This window comes from Crocodylus porosus, unplaced genomic scaffold (assembly GCF_001723895.1).
Source record: "Crocodylus porosus isolate Cpor-Errol unplaced genomic scaffold, CroPor_comp1, whole genome shotgun sequence".
NCBI lineage: Eukaryota > Metazoa > Chordata > Crocodylia > Crocodylidae > Crocodylus > Crocodylus porosus.
In genome coordinates this window covers 7118353-7139596 of record NW_017728925.1, presented here as the reverse complement: position 1 = coordinate 7139596, position 21244 = coordinate 7118353, and the positions used below count along the sequence as shown (strand labels likewise).

The 21244-nt window shown below is 45.2% G+C and overlaps 1 protein-coding gene across 5 annotated transcripts in view; it reads left to right on the top strand.

The window, feature by feature from the left end:
* The window catches only part of ASTN2 (astrotactin 2), a 585314-nt gene that overhangs the window by 88120 nt on the left and 475950 nt on the right, over positions 1–21244 (top strand). For all 5 annotated transcript variants that reach the window (XM_019540648.1, XM_019540647.1, XM_019540645.1 and 2 more), the window contains exon 2: positions 5499–5686. In XM_019540648.1, coding sequence (XP_019396193.1) covers positions 5501–5686 — 186 coding nt within the window. In that variant the 5' untranslated portion in view covers positions 5499–5500. The remainder of the gene's footprint in view (positions 1–5498; positions 5687–21244) is intronic.

Here is a 21244-nt window from a genome sequence, read left to right as displayed (position 1 = left end):
AATGCTTGCCTAAGCATCTTGCAGTGTTACTTTTAACATACCATTCTGCCTTGTGGTTAGCAGCTCTGCTAGGCCACAGGTTATAGCCTTTTTATTCAGCTGCAAATCCAGTGCTCCCCAAGATTCAAATACAGTCACCCTAAAAAAGGTAAGTTCCAGGAAAAGAGTTTCGGTAAAATGGATGGTGTGAGGAGATCAAGTTTGCTGAAAGAAAAGGGTTTGAAAATAGTTGCTTAAAGACCAGAGCTTGTGTGAGAAGAGCTAGAAGGTGCTGGCGTATGAGGGAGTAGTGGGACCTATTAAGCTGAACAGGTGAGGAGCAAAAAGTGGAGCATGGAAGTTAGGGTCTGGGAAGGTGAAGAAGAGACACTGGGTTGAAGGAAGATTTGTGTGACACCTGTAGGTGAAGCAGAGGAATGGGATACGATGAAAGATGGAAAACATCTGAAGGCAATTGGGGTTAAAGGAAGGTATTGTAGGATCTGAGAAGAGGAAGGGACCTTTTGCGCAAACCTTTTGGCTGTTCCGGAAGGTGATGAGGCAAGTGGTCATGGGGCTGGACAAGAGGGAGGGTTTGGGATTCAAGGTGAGGGATGGCCAAGGAGACCACCCAGAAGTTCAGCAGAGAGGGTACAGATAGTAAGGGACCTTGTCAGTGGTCTCTGCGAGGGGTGAATGGAGGAGGAATCAGATGCGAAGAGCACCTTAAATTAGGCACGGTTAGGGATCATGAGCCTAGCTACTCTAGGTCCCAGCTACCCTGCATGAAAGGCACAAGAAGGGAAAATCATAAGAGTGTATGCAAGGAGGCTGGGTGTAGACAGTGAAAAGGCATATCCCTGATAACCCTGAATAAGATGCTCCCTTTACTTTTCCTACCTTGGAAAGCAATGAATGCACAGCTGGCTAGTTGGTTCTGGGAGTCCTGAAGGGGGTCTATCGGGTGGTAGGGAATAACAGAGGAATCCTCCATTGTATCTTTAAGACATATGAAGTGCATGTGAAGCCCACTGTCTTTCCAGACTGAGACTCCATTCCCTTGTGGGAGCTGCTTGGTATGTAATCAGGCAGGGGAGGACAAGGAAATGGCAGAGGCAGCCTGCCAGCAAGTTTCCCTTGCTAGTGCCAGTGGTGTTTTGTTGCACACTCAGTTGTGTTAGGATAGAATTTGAAGACATGTTTGAACCTAGGCTAAGACTCTCCTGTCTTCTAGACACTCTTTTTAAGTACCTGTGGACTCTTAATGCTTTTTCATTACTGCCCATTCAAAGCCTTAGCAGTATTTTATTCTCTTCAGTGCTGAAATGCCGTTAATTTGTTCAGAAGTTATTTGAAAGCTTTGATAACAAGCAGTGATGGTGCAGGCTATTACACTCTCTGATGGACAACATATATATATAGTTTGCTGTAACTACAATGTAGATAGTGTAAAGATGATATGAGTTCACTGAAACACAGGACAGCATAGTAGTATGCTCAAATGTGAAGCTGGAAAACTTGCCAGCACTCATACAGCCCAGGGCTTCAGTTCCAAATGCCTCTGTTCTCGCAGTCTGTAATCTGTTTTTACTGTAGCAACTCATCTGATGGAAGTAGCAGGTTTTCCAGCAAAGCCGTGGGGCAAGAAGCTTCTATGGCCTTCATATTTTGTGGGGACACTGGGGCTGCTGAGGCATAACAAGCTGTTCAAAGGTTTATGCGTTTGTGGTAAGTGGCACTTCGTGTCTGATCTTTATCAGAAATTGTCTCAGGATTCGATTTTTACTGAAACGGTGCGATAAAACATCAACTGAAAGTTCCAGGCTTAAGCCATTTTGGGAGGAAACTTTTACAAAAGGCCCTGTTTCCTTTTTTCAGGAGTTTGGCTCATTATTGTGGAGTCTTGTATTTCAGCTAACCTCCAAACTTGCCCAAAATGCACAGCTCTGACCTTGAGTCATGGCATGCAGAAGTCCAGGAGACAGAGGCAGTCTAGGTAAAGGTTGATTCTGGAGTCACTTCTGCGCTTCCTTAACAGAAGACAAAGGCCCTTACACCTTAGCATTGGGCTCCGGGAGGCACAGGCACAGATTCTTCATCATCGTCCTTGCATAGAAAAATGCGTGGACAGAACCGTCTTACCTGAGCTTGCTTGGAAAGGCTTGTTGTGCTGCAAGAGGTACATGTGGATCCTGTAAATAATGCTTTCCTTTCGGGTCATGGAATAGCCTCAGGGTGGCTCTGGGCAGATGGAGGTCCTGCCTTTCAAATATTCAGCTGTGTTTCTACTTAGTGAGTGAGTGCATGGCATCTTCTCTGAGCTTGAGCTTGAGGTGGGTTCTAATACTCCTGATGCATAATAGCTTTGTTTCCCTGAGCTCTTCCTGCAGTTTTATATAGACGTGGGGATGTTCTTCATTTCCTGCCTTTAAAGGAGTATCAGGCTATGCTCGTTCCAAAGGGAACTGTCTACCTATGGGAGAAGCAAACTCCTTCTGTTGGAGGCACTTACAAAGATGAAGGAAGTCCTATAAGAACATGGTGCTGTTATTTTATTAGAGACTGTCTCAGGCTTTACCTCACTATGCGTCCTTGAGCATTAGCTCTGGGGTCAGTTTTTGATTTAGCTGGGGGTGAATGCAAGGGGCACCGTTTTTTGAGCTTGCTTCTGGAAATGGCTATTTATATTACAGGAGGCAAAGGGGTTATGAGCAGAAAACCCATTCTGGTGGCAGAGGCATGACAGTGAATTCATGCATCTCCTCTGAGGGGCATGTCTGGCCTCTTACGTATTCTGCGCTTGGTCAGGAGTTTATTTTTTCTAAGTACTGGGATGTGCCGCAGAATAGTGATTGGGAAAACTAGCTGCTGTTGTGTGTATAAGGGAGAGATAACGAGTGCTGTGGGGAACTAGTTGCCCTCCAATTAGATTCCAGTGACAGTGCCATTGTCTTGGGTTTGTCGATAGAATAATTAGTGAGGTGCTGAGCACAGGAGTTTGCAATAATGGCCTAACCTTGCCTCTGCTGTCTGCTGGGCTGCAGCCAGGGATGCAGCCAGCCATGGGGCAGGAGAAGCCTGACTGACAGGTAAATTTAGTTCCTTGGAAAGGATTCTGCTTTCGCCTCTGTGAGCAAGGAATCGCTCTCTTGGTTTAAACCAATGATAAAAGGAGTTGTGAGGGACAGTCTCCCTTGGTACAGCGGTCATGCTGCTTTTGGGGCTGGAAAAAATCCATTTCCCCCCTGAAGAGTAGAGAAGTTTATTTGCTGAATGGTGGGGCCTTGATCCATTGCTCTCTGTAGAAATTAAAGGAAGCCTATACACATGCTCTGGGGTGGTGGGGCGGGGGAGGAGGGGGTTCATTTAAGTACAGCAACTCTTGGGAGCCACTCGAATTAAAACGCCCACAGCGTCTCATGCAGTCAGCATCCTGCATTTCAAAATGGTGACGAGGGCGCTTTAACTAAACCTTGTTTGACGAGCTTTAGTTAAAGCACACCTTCTGCCATTTTGAAACACGGGAGTGTTCTGATTGGTCGAGCCTGCTCCACCATGTTCTAATCGGAACGCATCAGAGCACCTGCAAAAGCGCGCAAGCTTCTCACCTTAGGGCTGCTGGAGAGCTTCAAATGGAAAGCAGTGCGAATTAGACACCTCCATTCTCGAGCCTAAGCAGCTGCTAATGGCGTTACTGAACCACAACCCTGCAAGACTGCCCAAACACTTCCTCTTTTCACTGCTGCTGCTTGGAGCTGAAGCCTTGGCAGGGTTTTTTCATTTTGGTTTTGTCTTTTGGGTTTTTTCGGGGGAGGGAAGTTGTGTGTGTGTGTGTGTGTGTTTGTTTTTATTTATTTTTTTGACAAATAATTTATTTGAATAATAATGGTAAAGAAAAAGAATTGCAAGTTTGGACACTTATTCATGCAAATTGCTTGAAGAGTTTCAACTGGCAGGAAAAAAAAAATCAAATCGAATTAGAACCGCAGAAGTGATAATGTCGCAGCAGTTTTACTTGGTCCTCCCACAGGGAAGACATTTGCCTGAGAGTCTACAGAAAAGAGCAGTGTCGGAAGGGAGGTTGGGGCCAAATACTCCATCAAGCACAGGAGGGAATTGCACCTCTATTGCCCAGGTCCCGGTGAGAGCTATTGTAGAAGATGCCACTTGTTTCCTTTGCTTTCACTACAGATTCCCAATACATTCTGTTTTTCTTGAGGCAAAATTGTTTCGTTTTTGCGTTTCATGCCAGAGAAACAGCAGCAGCAGTAACAAATGTGTTTAGTCAATCTGGACTTTTTTCCTGGTGTTTTTGGTTTGGGTGCAAGTGGAAGAATCAGTTATTTGAACTGACTGATTGATAGGCAGTGATGGAGCTTTCAAGACCCCCATTTAGTGGTATGCTGCGCTTGCCAGGTAAGACTGAACAAGCTGAGGCGCAGTAGCTGTTGGCTCTGTTTTGTCACTGATTCTGTGTTTTTGGGCTTTGCTTTTGAATAGAAGGTGTCTGAAATTCCCAAACCCTTAATGATTTGTTTCTGGTGCCATAGGCATGTGGGGTGTCTTTGAACGATTTGAAGAGGCACTCCCAGCCCTGGGCTGTTTACAGTGGAAGTTAAAATAAAGTGAGGTTCAAGAGCTGGGAACTGTGACACCGTGGTTGAGAGACTTAAAAAAAAAAAACAATTGCAAGGGTTAGGAGGATGGGCAATGCTTTGCAGCATCTTCCCTGCTCGGTGGGAGCTTGCATTCAGCTGCCTCCTGCTGGTATTACTTTTGTGTATTTAGTTGCCATGCTGGGACCGGGGCTATTTTCAGCACTGAACATAATTGCGGTGGCAGTAAGGTAGCAATGGAAAAGTGTTTGTTTTTTGTAATTGCCAGATGAGCGCGGGTTGATCTCTGCTTTTCTGGCTTCTACGTCAAACCAGGAGATGTCTTTGGCTCCTCTTTTGACTGACAGCAAAATCTCTGCTAGGATTGCATCTCTGATCCCTTGGAGATATTTGTTATGAGTTTACTGCATGGGGCACCTTGCCTCTTGGGGACGAAGTCCTCTTTCTTTCATTGCAAATCCTAATTGTGTGTATGTGCGCGCATGTGCACATGCACAATCACACACACTTTGCGTCGTCTTCTAGCTGTCTAAAAAGATTGGGTTTATGTTACTTAGCCATATAGAAAAGATGGAGCTCTGCTTGGGCTTTCTGTTGCACTTCTCTTCCAAAGATCTTAAAACACTTAATAGCCAGTAATTAAGTATACACAGTCCTTTGGGAAGTAGGGACAGTAGTTCAATTCTGTATGTGCAGAAAATGAGGGACAGAGGCAAATTGCCTTTCCTAGGGTCTCTCAGTAAGTCAGATGGAGTGATGAGGAGGGGACCAAGTTGTCCTGGCTCTTAGATCCTTGTTCAGTTCAGTTGGAGGGCTGCACATGTTGTCGTGAGACTTGCATTTGAGCGCAGCCCCTTTGTGAGTGCAGGTAGTTTAACTGCCGGGGTGTTTTTGTTGTTGCAGAGATGTCCGGGACTGTAGCTGACATTTCCTTGGTGCACTGGAAGCAGCAATGGCTGGAGAACGGTACCCTTTACTTCCACGTTTCCATGAACAGTGCTGAGCAGCTGTCCCGGGTTACGCCGCCCACCCTCCAAGAGCCTTCGGAGATAGTGGAGGAACAGATGCACATTCTTCACATCTCTGTCATGGTAAGTAAAATCTCCTTTTTCTGGTGAACCTACTGATTCTAGGGGCAAGAAGAACCAACTGGGAGGGAACTCCAGCTGGCAGCCAGATTGAAGTGAGAGGGTGGTGTTGATGGATGGTAAGCTGGTGAGTCTAAGATGAGTTTCCAGTTTGTAAATGTGTCTATCCCAAAAGCATGACAGCACTTCTGATTATCATCCTTGTAGAGCCTCAGCATAGGAAGGAAGAGGCTTGAATGTGGTTATGTTTAACGGTATTCTCTCCAAGGGAGGTCAGATCTATGCCAAGAAGAAAGAGCATGGAAACTGGTGCTACCACTGCCTCTGTTTTGCATTTACAGTATATAGAAATCTAGGTGGTGTCACTATAATAATTCCTAGCGTTACAGATGTCTGGCCCACATACACAGAGATTAATGTTAATGTCATAGTATTTTTTAAGATTATTTCTACACATTAGAGCGTTAACTATGGACAAAACTTCGATTTTGTTCTATGAGAAGCAAAACTCTGATTTTGCAGTGTTGTTCAAATTCATCTCCTGTCTTCTGTGTCCTTTCAATCTATTCATTTAAGTTACTGATATGTCCCTTCTTACACTAAGCAGTTCACAACCTATAGTGTGGTTAAATTCACAGCACCCTGTGATGTGGGGAGATTGCTGTTATTCTGTTCAGAGATGAAGAACTGAGTCAAAGAGACAGTGGGTATGTCTATACGTGTGCTTTACCCAAGAATTGACTAATTGGCTTTGCAGTAAAGCGTCACAGTCTACACATGCACTGGTATTAAGATGCAGTAAACTAATTCACTCTACTGTAGGGACAGTATTGTTGGGGACAGTACTATCCTACAGTGGAGTAATTTATCTGCCAAAAGGCACATGTAGACAGTGACAGGGGCTGGCCAGGGCACAAGGGTTGTGAAGTGTGGGGTCTATCTGCCACCTAGCCCTGCACTTTAGCACTCTTATGCCCCAACAAGCCCCTCTGCTGCACAATGCTACCACCCAGAGCCTGGAGCCTGACCCCTTCGGTTTCCTGCCAGCCCTGGGCTACTCCACCCCAGCTCAAACCGCTGCCGTCCCTGGTGCACATGCAGATACTGCACCCGGGAGCAGCTGACTCCGGCGCAAACTGTGCCAGAATTTACCACGTCACCTTAATGGCATGTGCAAATGCACCCAATGCAACTTAACTGCCCAAATAAAGTCTGTGATAGAGACAGGAATTGAACTGCACTGAAAAGAAATCCAAGATCATCTCAAACTTCACATGAAGATGATGTATGTGAAAAACGGAAGCCCCAGTATAGTGTTGCCATTGTAGTTTTGCCTGCCTCTGCTTTTTAGACCAACATGGCAACCACCTATATCAACTGCAGGTAGGGCATTCACTTGGAACATGCAGAGTGCCAGATACTTGGATTGATTTGAGCAGCCACTGAGAGAGACTTACTCCTGAAAGGTCCGCCATATCTGCCGAAATGATTTCATTTTTCATAAATAATGTAATAGTAATTATTTACTAATTATTAATAATAAAATATTCATTGCATCTCAGAGAGAGAGTGCATGTCTAAGGGTTGGTAGATAAAGTTATCACCTAACATGCAGAGTTACCTTTGATTTAACTAGAAGTGGCATCCTTGATATGAAAAACCTTCTTATTCAACTTGAGACTTTTTTTTTTGCAAAAAATTTCAGTTGTGATAAATCGGCATTTTCAGATAGAAAACTGTTTAATTTAAAAAAGGCCAGCAGCTGTCCTATTACCTGCTTCTCATAATAGAAAAAAACAAGAGCTTCGTTAATAGAAGTGGAAGGCAATATGCCCTGCCCCCATGGGTAAATTTTATTGCTACAGTCTTGTGGTATTCCAGGTCAAAAAAATTAAGCATTTATGTGGGTAATGAGACCATTTACAGCCAGATTAAATGGCACAACTTTCTTAGGAGGAGTATGAATGCTTGTGGTTCGGGACATATACCAACTACAGACCAGTGAGGGAGAGAGTAAGAAATGCCCTTATGCCCAAATTGTGCCATGCTTTCACCTTCCTCCAAAGTGGCTGAATCATAGTCATTGTGGAAGGTCAGAGGCTGAAGTGGAGGGGAGCACAGGTCTGATCCTGATGTGTTCCTGTGTGGAATAGCCTTTAGGGTCTGTGAAAAGTTGTGTGAAAACTGTCTCAGCAAGTTGGGAGCTTCATTACAAATTTGCAATTCTTCCCTGTTCTCTGTTGAAGTCATTCATTTTAAGTGAAGGTAGGCCCAATTTTGAGCTAACAAAGGCGGGGGTGGCAGTTTTGGCCTCAGAATTGCGTGTAAATCCTGGTTTTACAATTAGTTAAAACTGATTTTAATTGAGCTTTTTCAGCTGAGTGTCAGGGTTTGTTCAGTTAGCCTTTGGCACGCTTCCCCTGGTTTACCCCAAGCCTATATCTCTGAAACAACCTGACAGACATGTTGCATCTCTCCTACTTCTCCCAGAGATGTTGCTTTGCTTTACTGTCCCATGCTCTGTCTTCTGTGTCATCCAATCATTTGCTACATGTGGGACAAGCTAAAACATTACTCCCAGTTTGATGTACTTCATAGATAACTTAGTAACTGCTAACCTTTTGTTTCCCGTGCATGACTCCATCACTTATGCTACCTTGTTCCTGTAGCTGAAATGATGGTGTCCTTCTTACCTCTTCACGGTTCTTCTACACCCTTTCTGCTCTCATTTTACTCTGTGCCGCAGAGCCCAGTTTTCCTTATCCGTCTTCTCCACGCAGACTGGAAACATGTTAACACTGCCCAGAAGTCGTTTCCAGCTGAATAGCTACTAACTCTACCTACCCTACATGACCTATTTGTGGATCCTATTTACCAAGCCTAGACAGGGCTAGGATCTTCCCTTTTGTCCTCTGTGTGAAAGAGAGATTTGTCATGTGTAGGCTGTATATTTCTTTTAGTCTAATTTAAATAACCATAACACTTTATCTGCATCCATATGTTCAGTTAAATTACAGTGTGTCAAGGTCCACTTTACTTGTGGGCTTTCTGTATTTTTCTGACTTGAGGACTGGAGTCCTCTGGTGAAATTTCAGTGGATGAGCATATTATTGCAACCTAAAACTCTACCTTAGGAAAACTTTATTTTGAACATGTATCCTTGGTAAAGTCTATGCATGGCTTTCTAGTAACCTGTTCTGTCCCTCTAAAGCTGAAGTGTACATTGCATTGGGACAGCAGCATAAAGGATAGGTTCCAGAGGCTGGGTCAGTGGCAACTGGGAGTTTCAGGTTTGGCACGTTTTGAGTGTTACAGGTGTGAAGTATGGGGTGAAACTGGTGCTCCAAGTTCAAACTTCAAGCACTGCAGTGCAGAACTGAAGTAAGAAAGCAAGGGGAACTTCTGTAATGCTGCAGTGCAGATCTGAGCTGGGGAACGGCGTACGTTGCGAGGGAGGGCGCAAGGATGAAGAGCAAATGAGCTGCAGAAATGATTGAATCATACCTCAAATTAACCACTCTTGGCATCTTTCACATTTAATTTTGCCTTTATACTTCCGTTAGATTCTTCTGATGCTCACGCGTGTGGGGGGAGAGGGTGGTTTTGAAAAAAAAAATTTGTTAATGCAGTGAAACAGTGGGGAATGCTTTTATTCTCCAAGTTGAGCTAATTGTGTTCAGTGTTTACAGTGGGCTACTTCCTTGCAGGGTTTGGGTGGAGGGAAGATCCAGTTCAGTTCTGAGATCTGGCAGTAATGGGGAAGAGGGAGATATACTCAACAAGAAGAGATGAGCATGAAACAGTGCCTGTAAGGTTACAAATTGTTGCAGGGGATGGATTTGGCAGTATGTGGTATTTTAGTGCATTGGAGTCATTGTTGTAAAAGCCATGGATACAGTGCAACAATTACCCGATTCAAACTTCTAGCAACATTCCCCAGCTCAAGGGCATCTTTAATAGCAAAATAATACTTGTTTTTTTCCCCCTCACTGTTTTTTCCCTAATCTCTCCCCAATGAGACATAACATTAATTACCGCAGTTAAAGGGAATTCAGTCTCCATTACTGTCTGCCACCCCTTTCGTCTTGGCTTGAGCATCTGAAATTTGTCTCCCAAATGAAAAGAAAGAGGGGGGAAAATGCAAATGCAGGATTTTATTTATTTACTTTTTTGCGCAGTGTCAAGTAGAAAGGAATCAATATTTTTGTCATTACGCCTGTTGTGTTTTTTTTTTTTCCATAATCTTAGCTGTCATTTGGGTTTAATTGTGTTGTTTCCTCTTGTGTGGAAGTAAATCTTATCTGTTTTGGATTAAAATTCAATGAAGGTCACAGCAGCTCGAAAACTTACCAGGCTGCAGCAATTAATGTTCATTTGGCTTTGATAAATTGGAATGTTCCCCACAATAGGACTGGAGTGGATTTCAAAAGCAATAATTCTTCCATTAACTCAATGATTCCCTGCATGATAGAGCATCTTGTCACTACTCTGTTTTGTCATCTGTCACTTCAAGGATCTGGGCATATGCCTGATATGATTTATCATGATTATTGGGGCTGCTTGTGTCAAAACAGTTAAAACCACTAATTAGTCTTGCCCTGTAAGTTGCTGAATTAAAGAAAACACGAGAGAGATTTCCACCCCCCAATCTTGTTCTCCTCTTCCTTTGCTGTTCTGGGTCATTATCAGTCCAGGCCAAAGGCTATCTTTAATCACGCCTTCCTTTGAAGGAGAAAGGGGACCCCAGCGGGGGTGGAAGAAGGGTCAGCAGGAGCCAATGAAAGGAGGATATTTAATCACTGATTTCTAGTTATTTTTCATTTTCAGTCTTTCACCCAGTGATTCTGTCTATGTATGGTATGTATATGGACCCTCATTGCTATAGTGTCTGAGGCCCTTGCTATCTTTAATGGGTTTATCCTCACAACAGTGTGATGTAGGGCCGTGCTTTTACTCCCCTCTTACAGAGGAGAAGTGGGACACAGGAACTAAATGACTTGCCTCAGGTCAGGCACACAGGGCGTCGCAATAGAGCAAAGATTTGAACCCTCCCAGGTCATGGCAGACGTCCCTAAGATTATGCTATGTTGCTTCCATTTTGCACACTGATTACCATGCAGGCACGTCCCATTGCTAAAACCAGCACTGGCCCACAAATTAGGTGGCTCCAGGGTCTTTGATTTGGAAGGCAAAGATCTTTTCAAAAGGAAGGTTGTTTCAATTATTACCTGACCTGGGCAAGCTCGTGAGGAATGTTTTGAAGTCAAACTTGACAGACAGGATTCCTTTCTCTCTGTTTCGGTGGGGCCTGGAGCTCTTGAGTGAAGCTAAGAAGTGGATTCTAGAGTAATACAGTAGATTCCCTCTCCTAAACGATGGTAAACAACGAAAAAACTTTCCTATGAAGAAGGGAGAAGGAAGTCCAGACTGAAATCAGCCTTGGTCAAATCCATGAGCACTGCATGAGGCCAAATCATGCATTTTTGAGAAGTGCTTATTGGGTTCAGAGTTCAAAGGGTCATTGCAGACGTGAGACAGGTGAGGAATGCACCCAGGTGTGCAGCTCCTGGGAAGGAATGTGCTCCAGGTAAACGCCACCTGCGCTTGTCTCGATTCAACTCAACTCGCTGCCTGGGACCTGGGGGTAAATCCCCTCCAACAAACTGGGCTGGCAAAGGTCAAGAGATAAAAAACTGGTGAGGCAGCAGGCTCTACACTCTTCAAGTTAACAGGTAACGTTCTGTGGGCTGGATTCTGTTCTTGCCTCTGCCCACGTAATCGAGCAGGTCCATTGAAGTCAATGGCATTATGCGGGTGTATACGAGATCAGAAGCTGGCACTGTGAGTGTGTGCAGGTATGCGTTTGCATAGACAAATTGCCCATTGACTCCTCTGGATTCATTGCAGGGATGAGCTAGGCTCTTCAGAGAAATGTAGCAAGCAAATGCTTTGTTTCATCTTCCTTTTAGGGAGTACTAGAGAGTCTGGAATAAAAAGCGAACGAGCCTCATAAGATATTTTCTCTGTTTACACTCTCCTGGCTGTCAACGGCATTAGCCAGTTAGCTGCTGGATTCAAGTTCTCCCAGCAGATTTTCCAGCTCTTATTTATACCAGTTACTTTTTTTATTACGTTCTTACGTATCCTGATGTTTCCCTAATGATCAGTCATTGGGGCTGTGTTCTGTCAGCTTCTGAGATGGACATAAAGTGCACTCTTAAACACTTCACTCTGATTTAGCATCCTGTTTCTGCCTGCTCTGAAGTGTAGTCTGGGGATAGATCTAGTAGGCCTGATTCTCTCCACCCACATCCCAGTTTTACTGGTGTGAGATCAACATCGAGCCCACTGCATGGTGACAGTCACACCTCGCTGCCTTGTGTCTGTGGTCCCTGGGTTTATTCCTACAACAGCGCAAGCATGTGCTTAAACAGGGGGAGGGATTTCAAAGGGGAAGTTCCTTCCTTTCAGGCGCTGTTCCTTCCAGCATTCACAACTCTCCCTGACAGGTGCATTCATCTGCTGCTTCACCTATATACAGTATTGCAACAACGTTTTCATCCACTACTGCATGCATTTTCTGGAGCAGCCTAGCTCTCCATAGGCTCTTGGCTTTGAGTTTTGCTGTAAAAAGTATGTGACATGGCTTCCTGTCTGTCCTCTTTACACTGTGCAACAGTGCTAGGATTTATTTATTTTTTAAAATTTTCCCCAAGTGCCTGTGCTTTGTAGTCTCTAGCACAGAGGGATCCCCTTGGCTTTTGCATGTTTCCTCTAAGGTCTGTTGTATCTACAGTTTTGTCTAGGTATAACTTCTGCTTAGGTTATGAGATTTTAGTAATATAGCTATGCCAGTACAATCCCTGGAATGGATGCTTTTAGGTGCCAGTAGGGCAGTGGTTCCCAACATGGTGCCTGTGGGCGCCATGGCACCACCCCAAGGTTTATTCAGGTGCCCGCGCACATTTTCATGATCAGTAAAAGTCATTATTCCAACAAAAAATGCTGCCGCTGCCAATTGAACTCAGAACAGCAACACTTCAAAACATTTTTCACAGGCTGTACGCAACAGCCCCCAAAATGAGGCTGAGTCAGTCTGACTGACGCAGTGATGGAGTGGCGTTTACTACTCCCTCCCCAAACGAATCTATACACATACGCATATCCATGAGTTTAATAGTCATATTGGCACTCGTTGCTTTTTCTTTTAAATTCAAATGTGTCCTTGGGTACATAAATGTTGGGAGCCCCTGCAGTAGCAAATATTCTCCTTTCCAGAAGTGATTAAGGTACCTTTTTATATAAGCATATTTTTACCTGTGCACCTGGGTCTCAGCTGGGGGTGTGTGTTTCCACTTTAATTATGCTGGTCGAAGTTGCAGAGGAGTGACTTTCTGCATGCAGGCAGGTGCTGAGTAAAGGGAAATCTGGTCAGGATCCAGTAAGTCATTGCTTTTCCTGGACTTGATGCCAGTCCAGTAGTACAGAGCAAGTGCTCTGATTCATTCTCTGTAAAGTCTCAAACTAAGTTGCGCCTCAGCATCTAGGATCCTTCACAGTTAATATGCTCATCTTCTTGGCATTAACTTGGGCTGCTTCCCTTCATAGGCCTCAACATTTATTTGCCAGCTCTGAGCATGTTGAGGGGCTCTCAGTGGAGTTGCCATTCTCCCAGTCATGTAATTCCAAGCTTGATCTCCTTGGAGTCTCCCCAGGGTGTCCTTGGCTATAGTGTGGGAAGGGTCTAATGCAGGAGTGGGCAAAGTCTGGTCTGCGGGCTAGATTGGGCCCAGGGCAGACTCCATTTCCCAGCAGCTTCTGGCTGCCACTGCCTGCCCCAGCACCGCTGCTGTTCCTACCCACCGTGGGACCCACACGGGCAGAGCGTGCACCCAGGCAGCTGGTAGGGGGCGGCAGCCAGAATGAGACGAGTGGGTGGGTCTGGGGAGACCCCGGGATCTGGGGGAGGGCAGAGCTGCAACCTGCTGCTCATACACCCTGCGATGAGCAGGGGTATCCAGGCAATAGATTTTGCCCTGGCTCCTGCCCCAGGCTGTCACCATGTCAAGATCCCTGCACCAGCAGCTCCCTGCCTAGCCCCACGCCCTGCTCTTGCTGCTCCAGGCAGGTCTCCACGGAGACCCCAGGAGCGGCGTGGGCAGGGGCTGCTCTGAAATGAAGTGTGTCTGCTATCCAGCTTTGCCATTTTGCATCCCCTGCTACCCCCCAGGTCTGACGGATGTAAGGTAGTGCTCTCTTTTGGGGGAACGTGCGCTTTTGCTCTGCTGCTGCCTCCCTCCTTCTCTCCCTCTTGGTGGCAACATCTGACACCGTCAGCCTCCTCTATTGGAAACGTGGTGTAATATGAATAATGAGGTAATGAAGAAGGCGCAACATCTGTGTCATCATTTCTGCACCAGGAGGTCAACTAGATTCATAAAACATGCACTTCCAGCTTGTGAGATGTTTAGGAATTAATTAGGACAAGGAGGGAATTGCTGCTGCAGCAGATTTCCTTCTCTGAGATGTGTAAAAACTAAACTGATTTCAAACGAGATTCATTATTTAAATAAATGGAAACCCACTTCCGTGCCATCCCCACGTGGCAGCGGTGGCCCTGCTCCCAGTTAATGAGCATGGGGGAAGGAGCTTTTAGCTCAACTTCCAGATGGGCTGTGCATTCACAAATCCCACTGAAGTCTATGGGAACTTCAGGTGCTTGGCACAATTGAAAATCAAGCCGTTAGTACTTACCCCACAATGGTAGACCATTAGCATCCTCATCTAGGCAGTGGTTGAGCAGGCATTTAAGTTAATCTCATCAACTGCTTTGCTGAGTGAAGGCCCAGAGGAGAATGCTAATGGGATCTTGCTCCAGAATGGGGACTAATGACTCAATTGCCAACAACTCTGAGCACCTGTAGCTTTTGTTGACTTCAGTAGGGTTGGCAGGAGCTCAGTGTGTCTGATGTTGGGATGTATGAGCTCTTCTTTCTCTCCATCTTGAGTGGAAGAACACTTAAGTATTTTGATACCAAAGGGACTGAAGCACTTGCTTAAAGTTGCACACGTACACTTGAGTACTCTGCTGCAGGACAAGGCTGCTGAATCAGGACCTTGGCTGAGACCTCTGGTTGCATGGATTCATGCAAGATCCTTTTCTTGAGGGTTTTGCACCATGCCTTATGCATAGACAAAGAAATGCAGTGCTGGACTTTTTTTTTTTTCTTGTGAATAAAACACGCTTATGGGTCCCCGCTCCGCTGGATTCTACCGAGGACTTCATGAGACTGGTCACAGGGAAATAAAAAGAAATAACTGGCTCATTCCACAGACCTGAGGAGGGAATGAAGTTGTGCTGTGGAGAGGAAAGAGCAGATGAAATCTTAATTTGGCACCATGGCTGAGCGAAGCAAGCAGTCAGTTTCCCAGTCTCATCCCAGCAGCGCTGTCAGTAGCATCCGCTCACGTTCTTGTGTCAGGAATGTTCTCGATTTCAGATTAATTTCCATTATGTTCCATTAACCAAATTCTGAGTTGGAGGAAGACGCATCTTTCTCTTTCCTATCCTTTTATAAAGACAGCATAAAACCAGCGTTAAGTGTAATTAAAGATTTGCTCTTGCATTTAGGGAATTCATTTTTTTTTATTTGTCTTTAAAGTGTCATTCTTGTGACAAAGACACCTGGTATGCTAATAACTTTGCATCAGTCTCTCAGTAGAGGCCTTGATGTTTTCTATCTTAGTTACTGCGAATACATTAAACGCTTTGCAGCATTCTAGTCTAGCAAGTTTGGTCTATGTTAAAATATGTAACCGGAGTGCTCAATTTGCATCTCTGATACAGCAGGGGTGAATAAATTTAGTCCATCCAACCAGGATGTACCTGGACTGGGCAGTGAACCAACTTTCTCAAAGCATCCCTAGAACAACCCAAGCTACTGCCCAAGGGAAGACCAGCCGTGTGAAGCATTCATATGAGATGTGATTTTTTGCAGAGAGGAGCAAATGTGCAAAATGCCTTGCCAGCAACAGAATCTCCCAGTTTAAGTACATTGAAAACAGACAGGCACTTGGAGAAAAATGTTGTCACAGATTAACTCCTGAAGCAGATGGAGGGATGAGTGAGAGAGAGCTGAAGTTGGAGTCGGGGAGGAGCAGGTATTTGAGGACTGGGAGCAGGATTTTGGCAGAGGCTCTGGTGAGCATCAGATTGCTGGTGGTTCCCGGGAGTATTGGAAGGAGGATTCACAACGGACGCTCGTTAGGAGTACCTTTCCCCTTGTAGTGCAGAGCTCCTGAGAGCTGCGAGCGTGAAGGCTGCATTTTTACATGACTCTCCTTTTGGGTTAGGAATGAAATGTTGTGTTTCAAACTCTAATCTTATGTGTCTCATGCATTGCTGTGGGTGGGGCGGAGGGTGGAAATCATGAACCTACAATTCTGGGCACTGTTGTTTGTATCTCGGGATGCTTATGCTTAACTTCTCCTCTGCATCTCTCCTCTCTACACAAGGAAGCTAAGGGAAAAGCTTTCATTTTTGTGCTTTTCTGTGTTACCAAAGCTGTGGGGGAGTGGATAGAACATCCTTGTCCAGCACAGAAGGGTTGTTTCTGTCTCTAGCCAGTCCTGCTGATTTGCAGGTGCAATTCTGTGCCAAAGCCTGGCACTAATCTTTTATTATGTCTGAGTCCCTGCGTATTGGATAGATTCCTTTGAAATATTGAAGTAAAGGCAGAACTATTGTCTACTGGGCTAGACCTAATCATTTTAAACTGCCAGTCTCAAAACTACTTGAGATGTTCTATATAATAATCCAAAAGTAATACCAAACTCTTTTGTAACTAGAGAACCAGCCACCCAAATAACATTTTGGCCAAAGGGGTGGTAATGGGAGGGAGGGAGCAAAACCAACAAAAAGAGGGCTCTAGAAAGGAAAACGTGATTGAAAGATCATGAAGTATTATTTCTTTGCATAGGCTGCCTTTGTGCAAAGTTCTGAATGAGTTGGAGTGTTGGCTAAAAAGAAGGGGGAAATGCAGTCAAGAAGTGAATGCTTGCCAGATAATGGTCTGATCTCAAACTTATTCCAGCATCCATTGCCTCCATCTAGTTCGGGGTGGACAAAATGCAGGCTGTGGGCCAGATGTGGCCTGCCAGGCTGCTCTATCTGGCCCTCAGGGCCACTAAAAAATGTAGAAAATTAATATATAGCTGCCCCTGGCTTCCTGTCATGCAGCCCTCAATGGCTTGCCAAAACTCAGTAAGCGGCCCTCCGAAATAATTGCCCACCCCGATCTAGTTCTCACCCCATGGATTTGTTTGGTCCTTAAAATAGTGCATTTATAAAGGATTCGGCTTGTAAATGCTGTTGGGTTGAACCTGACTCTCAGACCAGCCTTTTGTAAAATTTGTATTTCAAGTAAACGAAATTTGTATTGGAAGAATATTCTCGTGGAAACAAACACAAGGTTCGGTGAAAATAGCGCCACGACGTTCTGCTTGTTTTGGTGGTTCCCAGAGCAAATGCATTCAGTTTCTCATGAGAAATGGTTTTCCTATTTCTCCAAATCATGTCCCCAACTGGACCTGCACAGCCATTTTATTGCTAGCAGATGTGTTTGGTCTAAGTGACTGCAGCGTGACAGTTGTGCCAAAAAGGTGCAAGAAGGAGCACAGTCCGATTCGCCCTCTCTTAGCCATCTTGGTTCTGCGGAGCTAATGGAAGTAGAAAGCAGAGACAACCTGTAATCTATCATGAGCTCAGCAGTTGAATCTGGACATGCATGTGAAACCGGTCTGTTTAATAACAAGGTCTTTTTACATTGGCCCTGTCTGGATTGAGGGCTACAAATGCCTATATCTGTAAAACAACAAAACAAAGCAAACTTAGCTGGAATAGTTGTTTTTCTTTCAGTTTGAACTTGGCTTGTATCAGTATAACTCAAGGTAAGATTAACTGATATAAGCAAGCTTACGTTTTAATGGAGAGACTGTGCAGGATTTTGCATTAGGACTGTGCAAATTATTGATTTGTTTGCCCATTTTGTTGGCCAAACCAAAAAAAATGGAATATGTTTTCATTTCCGAGTGGAATGAAATACTTTATTGGATCTAAAAATGTTTAATTATCTTGTTTGCTAATTCTTTGTAATTAGCATAAAGCTGACTTGTGAAACAGAATGTCCTGAAACCAGACCTGGCTGACATGACTCGAGTTTACCGTTTGGGGGTTTTTTGGTTGTTTTTTGGGGTTTTTTTGTAAGCCAATGGTACAAAAGGGAACAGTGTGGCCAGCATCACACTTATCCACCTTTTACTCCCTGGCTTGAATGTCCAGTTGCCCATTGAGAGCTGTGCTGAGTGGGGTAGCTCTTGGCACAGATCCAGAATAAGGTCCAAACTCATTCCCCTGGAGCTGCTGAGAGAGGCACCTTAACTGCTCTTCTGCCACGCTCCTTGATAACATAGGTGGGCGCTAAAAAAAGGAGCGAAAATGTGTATAACTAGATCTTGCTACTGTGGAAAGTCAGCAAAATTCCCATTGACTTAATTGGTACCAACATCAGGCTAAGCGTGGTTATTTTTAAACCTGACGCTGTTTCCACTCCACCTTCTCTTCCCCTCCCCTTGCCTCCCAGGACAAAAAGAAACAAGGTCTATTTTAGCCTTCAAAGGTCTCTGTGAATTCGGAGGCACAGCCGTGCATTCGAGACATACCACAAAGAGAATAAAATAATTGCATTTATTTTAAAATCCAATTATCTTAAAGTCCCAGCATTTTTTTATTTTATTTTTTAATGAGTAAAATGTTCCAAGAGGAAAAGATTTACCCCTAACTGGTTGCAGCCTGGGCTTAGATGCCTTTTCCATAGCAAGGACTGACTCATTTTAAGGTCAGACTTGATTCTTTTAACTAGAAAGAAAGCTACAAGTTTGGCTGTTGGTCAGTGTAGGGAAAGACCCTAAAAGGAGTCCACAGAAGGACCTGTTTCATTTTAGGTTTTTCTTTTTCTATCAAGTTGTTCCCTTTAACTAGGTCAAATTCCCCCTCCCTCCCTCATTCTTTCTGTCTTCTGAACAATCACTTTATTTGCTGTGAATGGGCTCTGAGATCTGATCAACACTTGGATATCATTCTTCCAGCTGGCCCCAGAAAGCGTAGCGTGGTCCCAGCAAGGGCTGGCAAAATCCATCAGGTAGCAAAGGCTGGTTCCAAGCAGCTTTGCTAGCGGGGAGGAGAAGCCCATGTCCCGATGATGTTGACAGACTGCAATCCATAGTGAAGCGAGGACCAGGAGAAGTTGGAGAGTTTGTGCCTATTAGCCAGATGGCCTTGCTTTCCCCAAAATCATTAGTTTATTTAATCTTGGTTGGGGATGTGTATGGAGCTACGGGAGGGGGGAGAAAAGGAAGGGTAGAGGAAGCAGATTCACAATACTATATGGTTATACGTAGCGTATGTACATTTATTCTGCCCTCCCTGCCCTCCACATCCCCTCCCCACCCCTGGTCTGGATTCTGTTAAAAGTTTACAACCTGGAGCACCATACACACTTCTCAGATAAAATGGGTTCTGGTTTCTGTCCCAACCTGAGCAACTGTTTTCATGTTGCACTAGTTTTGTAGAGCTTTGCCTGGCTTTTGAGTCAAACTGGGGGAAACTTGGTGGTGACTGTAGTGCCGCAGTGCATCAGAGCAGTGAGGGGCTGTGCACAGCCTCATGGGGGAATTGGGGATGCTGCAGGCCACAGAGCGTCGCAACAGTCGTGCATCGTGTAACACTAGAGGGAGAGGGAGTGTGAGCATTGTGTGCGGATGGCAGGCAGTGAGAAGGCAAAGTTAAACAGATGGGTAACCCTCTGGGTGGGGTGGAGTGTGCCGAGCAGCAGCTGCATGGCAACAGTTTGCAGCATGAAATGGAAATGGGGTTTGATTGCATGGAAAGCACTTGGCCTACATTAATGCCCCAAAGAGACTCTCTCTCTATGATTAAGCTGCAGGTTTTGCTTGGCCTCTCCTGGAGATCCATCATTATTCATGTCAGCATCGAGCCTGTCAAACTCTCTCTGCCACAGAAATTAATGATTTGAACTCTGCGACCTGCTCGTAGGATGGGATGAGCCTCCGTAAGCCTGTGCAGGGTTGTGCAGAGTGACAGCAATCCTTAAAATGGCAAAGTGCCAGGTGCTGGGGATAGCTGCTTGCTCCACTGCTGAGTGGGTAGAGCTGGGCAAAGGGGGTAACCGAGGTGCAGACACAGTTTCTCTATTTTCAGGGCTGGGCTGGACAGTTGAAGCCTTGAGTAACAAGAACCAAAGCTAGGTTTGTTTAAAAAAGAAGAAGAAAAAAAAAAAAGCCTTGCGTTTCAGAGTTCAGGGCTCCTGCACATGTGCAGGGAGGCTGCTCCAATGCACTGTAAGTACAGCATGTCAGAGCAGACTCGATTAATTGAGTCTGCTGGAACGTGGTAATTACTGCACTCCAGCAGACCCAGCATCATGTGTATCAGCATCTCCACACAGAAAAATGGCAGCAGGATGCTTTAAATTAAAGCTTACTCGACGAGCTTGAGTTCAAAGTGACCCGCTGCCATTTTTCAACACGGGGACTCTTATATACTAGACACTCTGGATGCTTTTAATTAGCACAGCTCCAAGAGCTGTGCTAATTAAAGCTTCCCCCCACCTCCAGGAGTATGTCTGTAAACTTAGTTTGCAATGGCAAATCCTCCCCTGATCATTATTTCCCTCTTTTTGTCCTCCCCTTCCTCCCTTTTTCGCCCTGTTCTCTTTGAGCCTAGCTTTGGGGAAGTCTCAAAAAACCCTACACTTGGTGAGTTCCCACCTGTATCAGACTAAGAAGTATCAACCTCTATGGGGGGCAGGCTAAAATGCCTTCCCAAGCTTCCCCTGTGAAGACAGCTTCTGTGCAGGATCCTAGCCCTTTTTGCATGGACCCATCTTGTGCTCACCTGGGCAACGCTTACTGCTTCAGCAGCAGCTGCAAGCAAAGAGCTGTTTTTTGTTCTCTCTCGCAGCAAACAGACTTGAACTGCTGCCTGCGCGATGCAGCTTTGCACAGCCTCCCATTGTCTGGGGAAGGAGGGGAGGAGACAATGCAATTCAAGTTGTTCCAGTAACTGACTGCCTCTTGCCCTTGTACACTGCATTGAAGAATCACCTTGCAGAAGCAGGGAAGGTGCCTTCCCCTTCACTGGGCTTGGTGGAGTCAGAGGGAGGGGGAATAACCAACACTCGTGCGAGTGTCCGTTTTCTCACGCTTGCTGTTCTTCAGTCCACTTGGGTGGGGGGTGAATCACTTCTGCCTTGGCATTAGCAGCTAGAAAGATATACCTGTCCCGGATTGGGGACAATAAGAAGTCCTTCTTCAAATACATAGGGGTAAAAAGAGGGTCCCGGGTAATGTGGGGCCCCTGCAGGACACGATGGGCAACTTAGTCATCACGCCAGATGACAAAGCTAACATATTTAACGATTTCTTTGCCTCTGTCTTCCTAAGTAGGGACCAGTTCAGCCACCTCCCTGCTGGGCCCCCCTC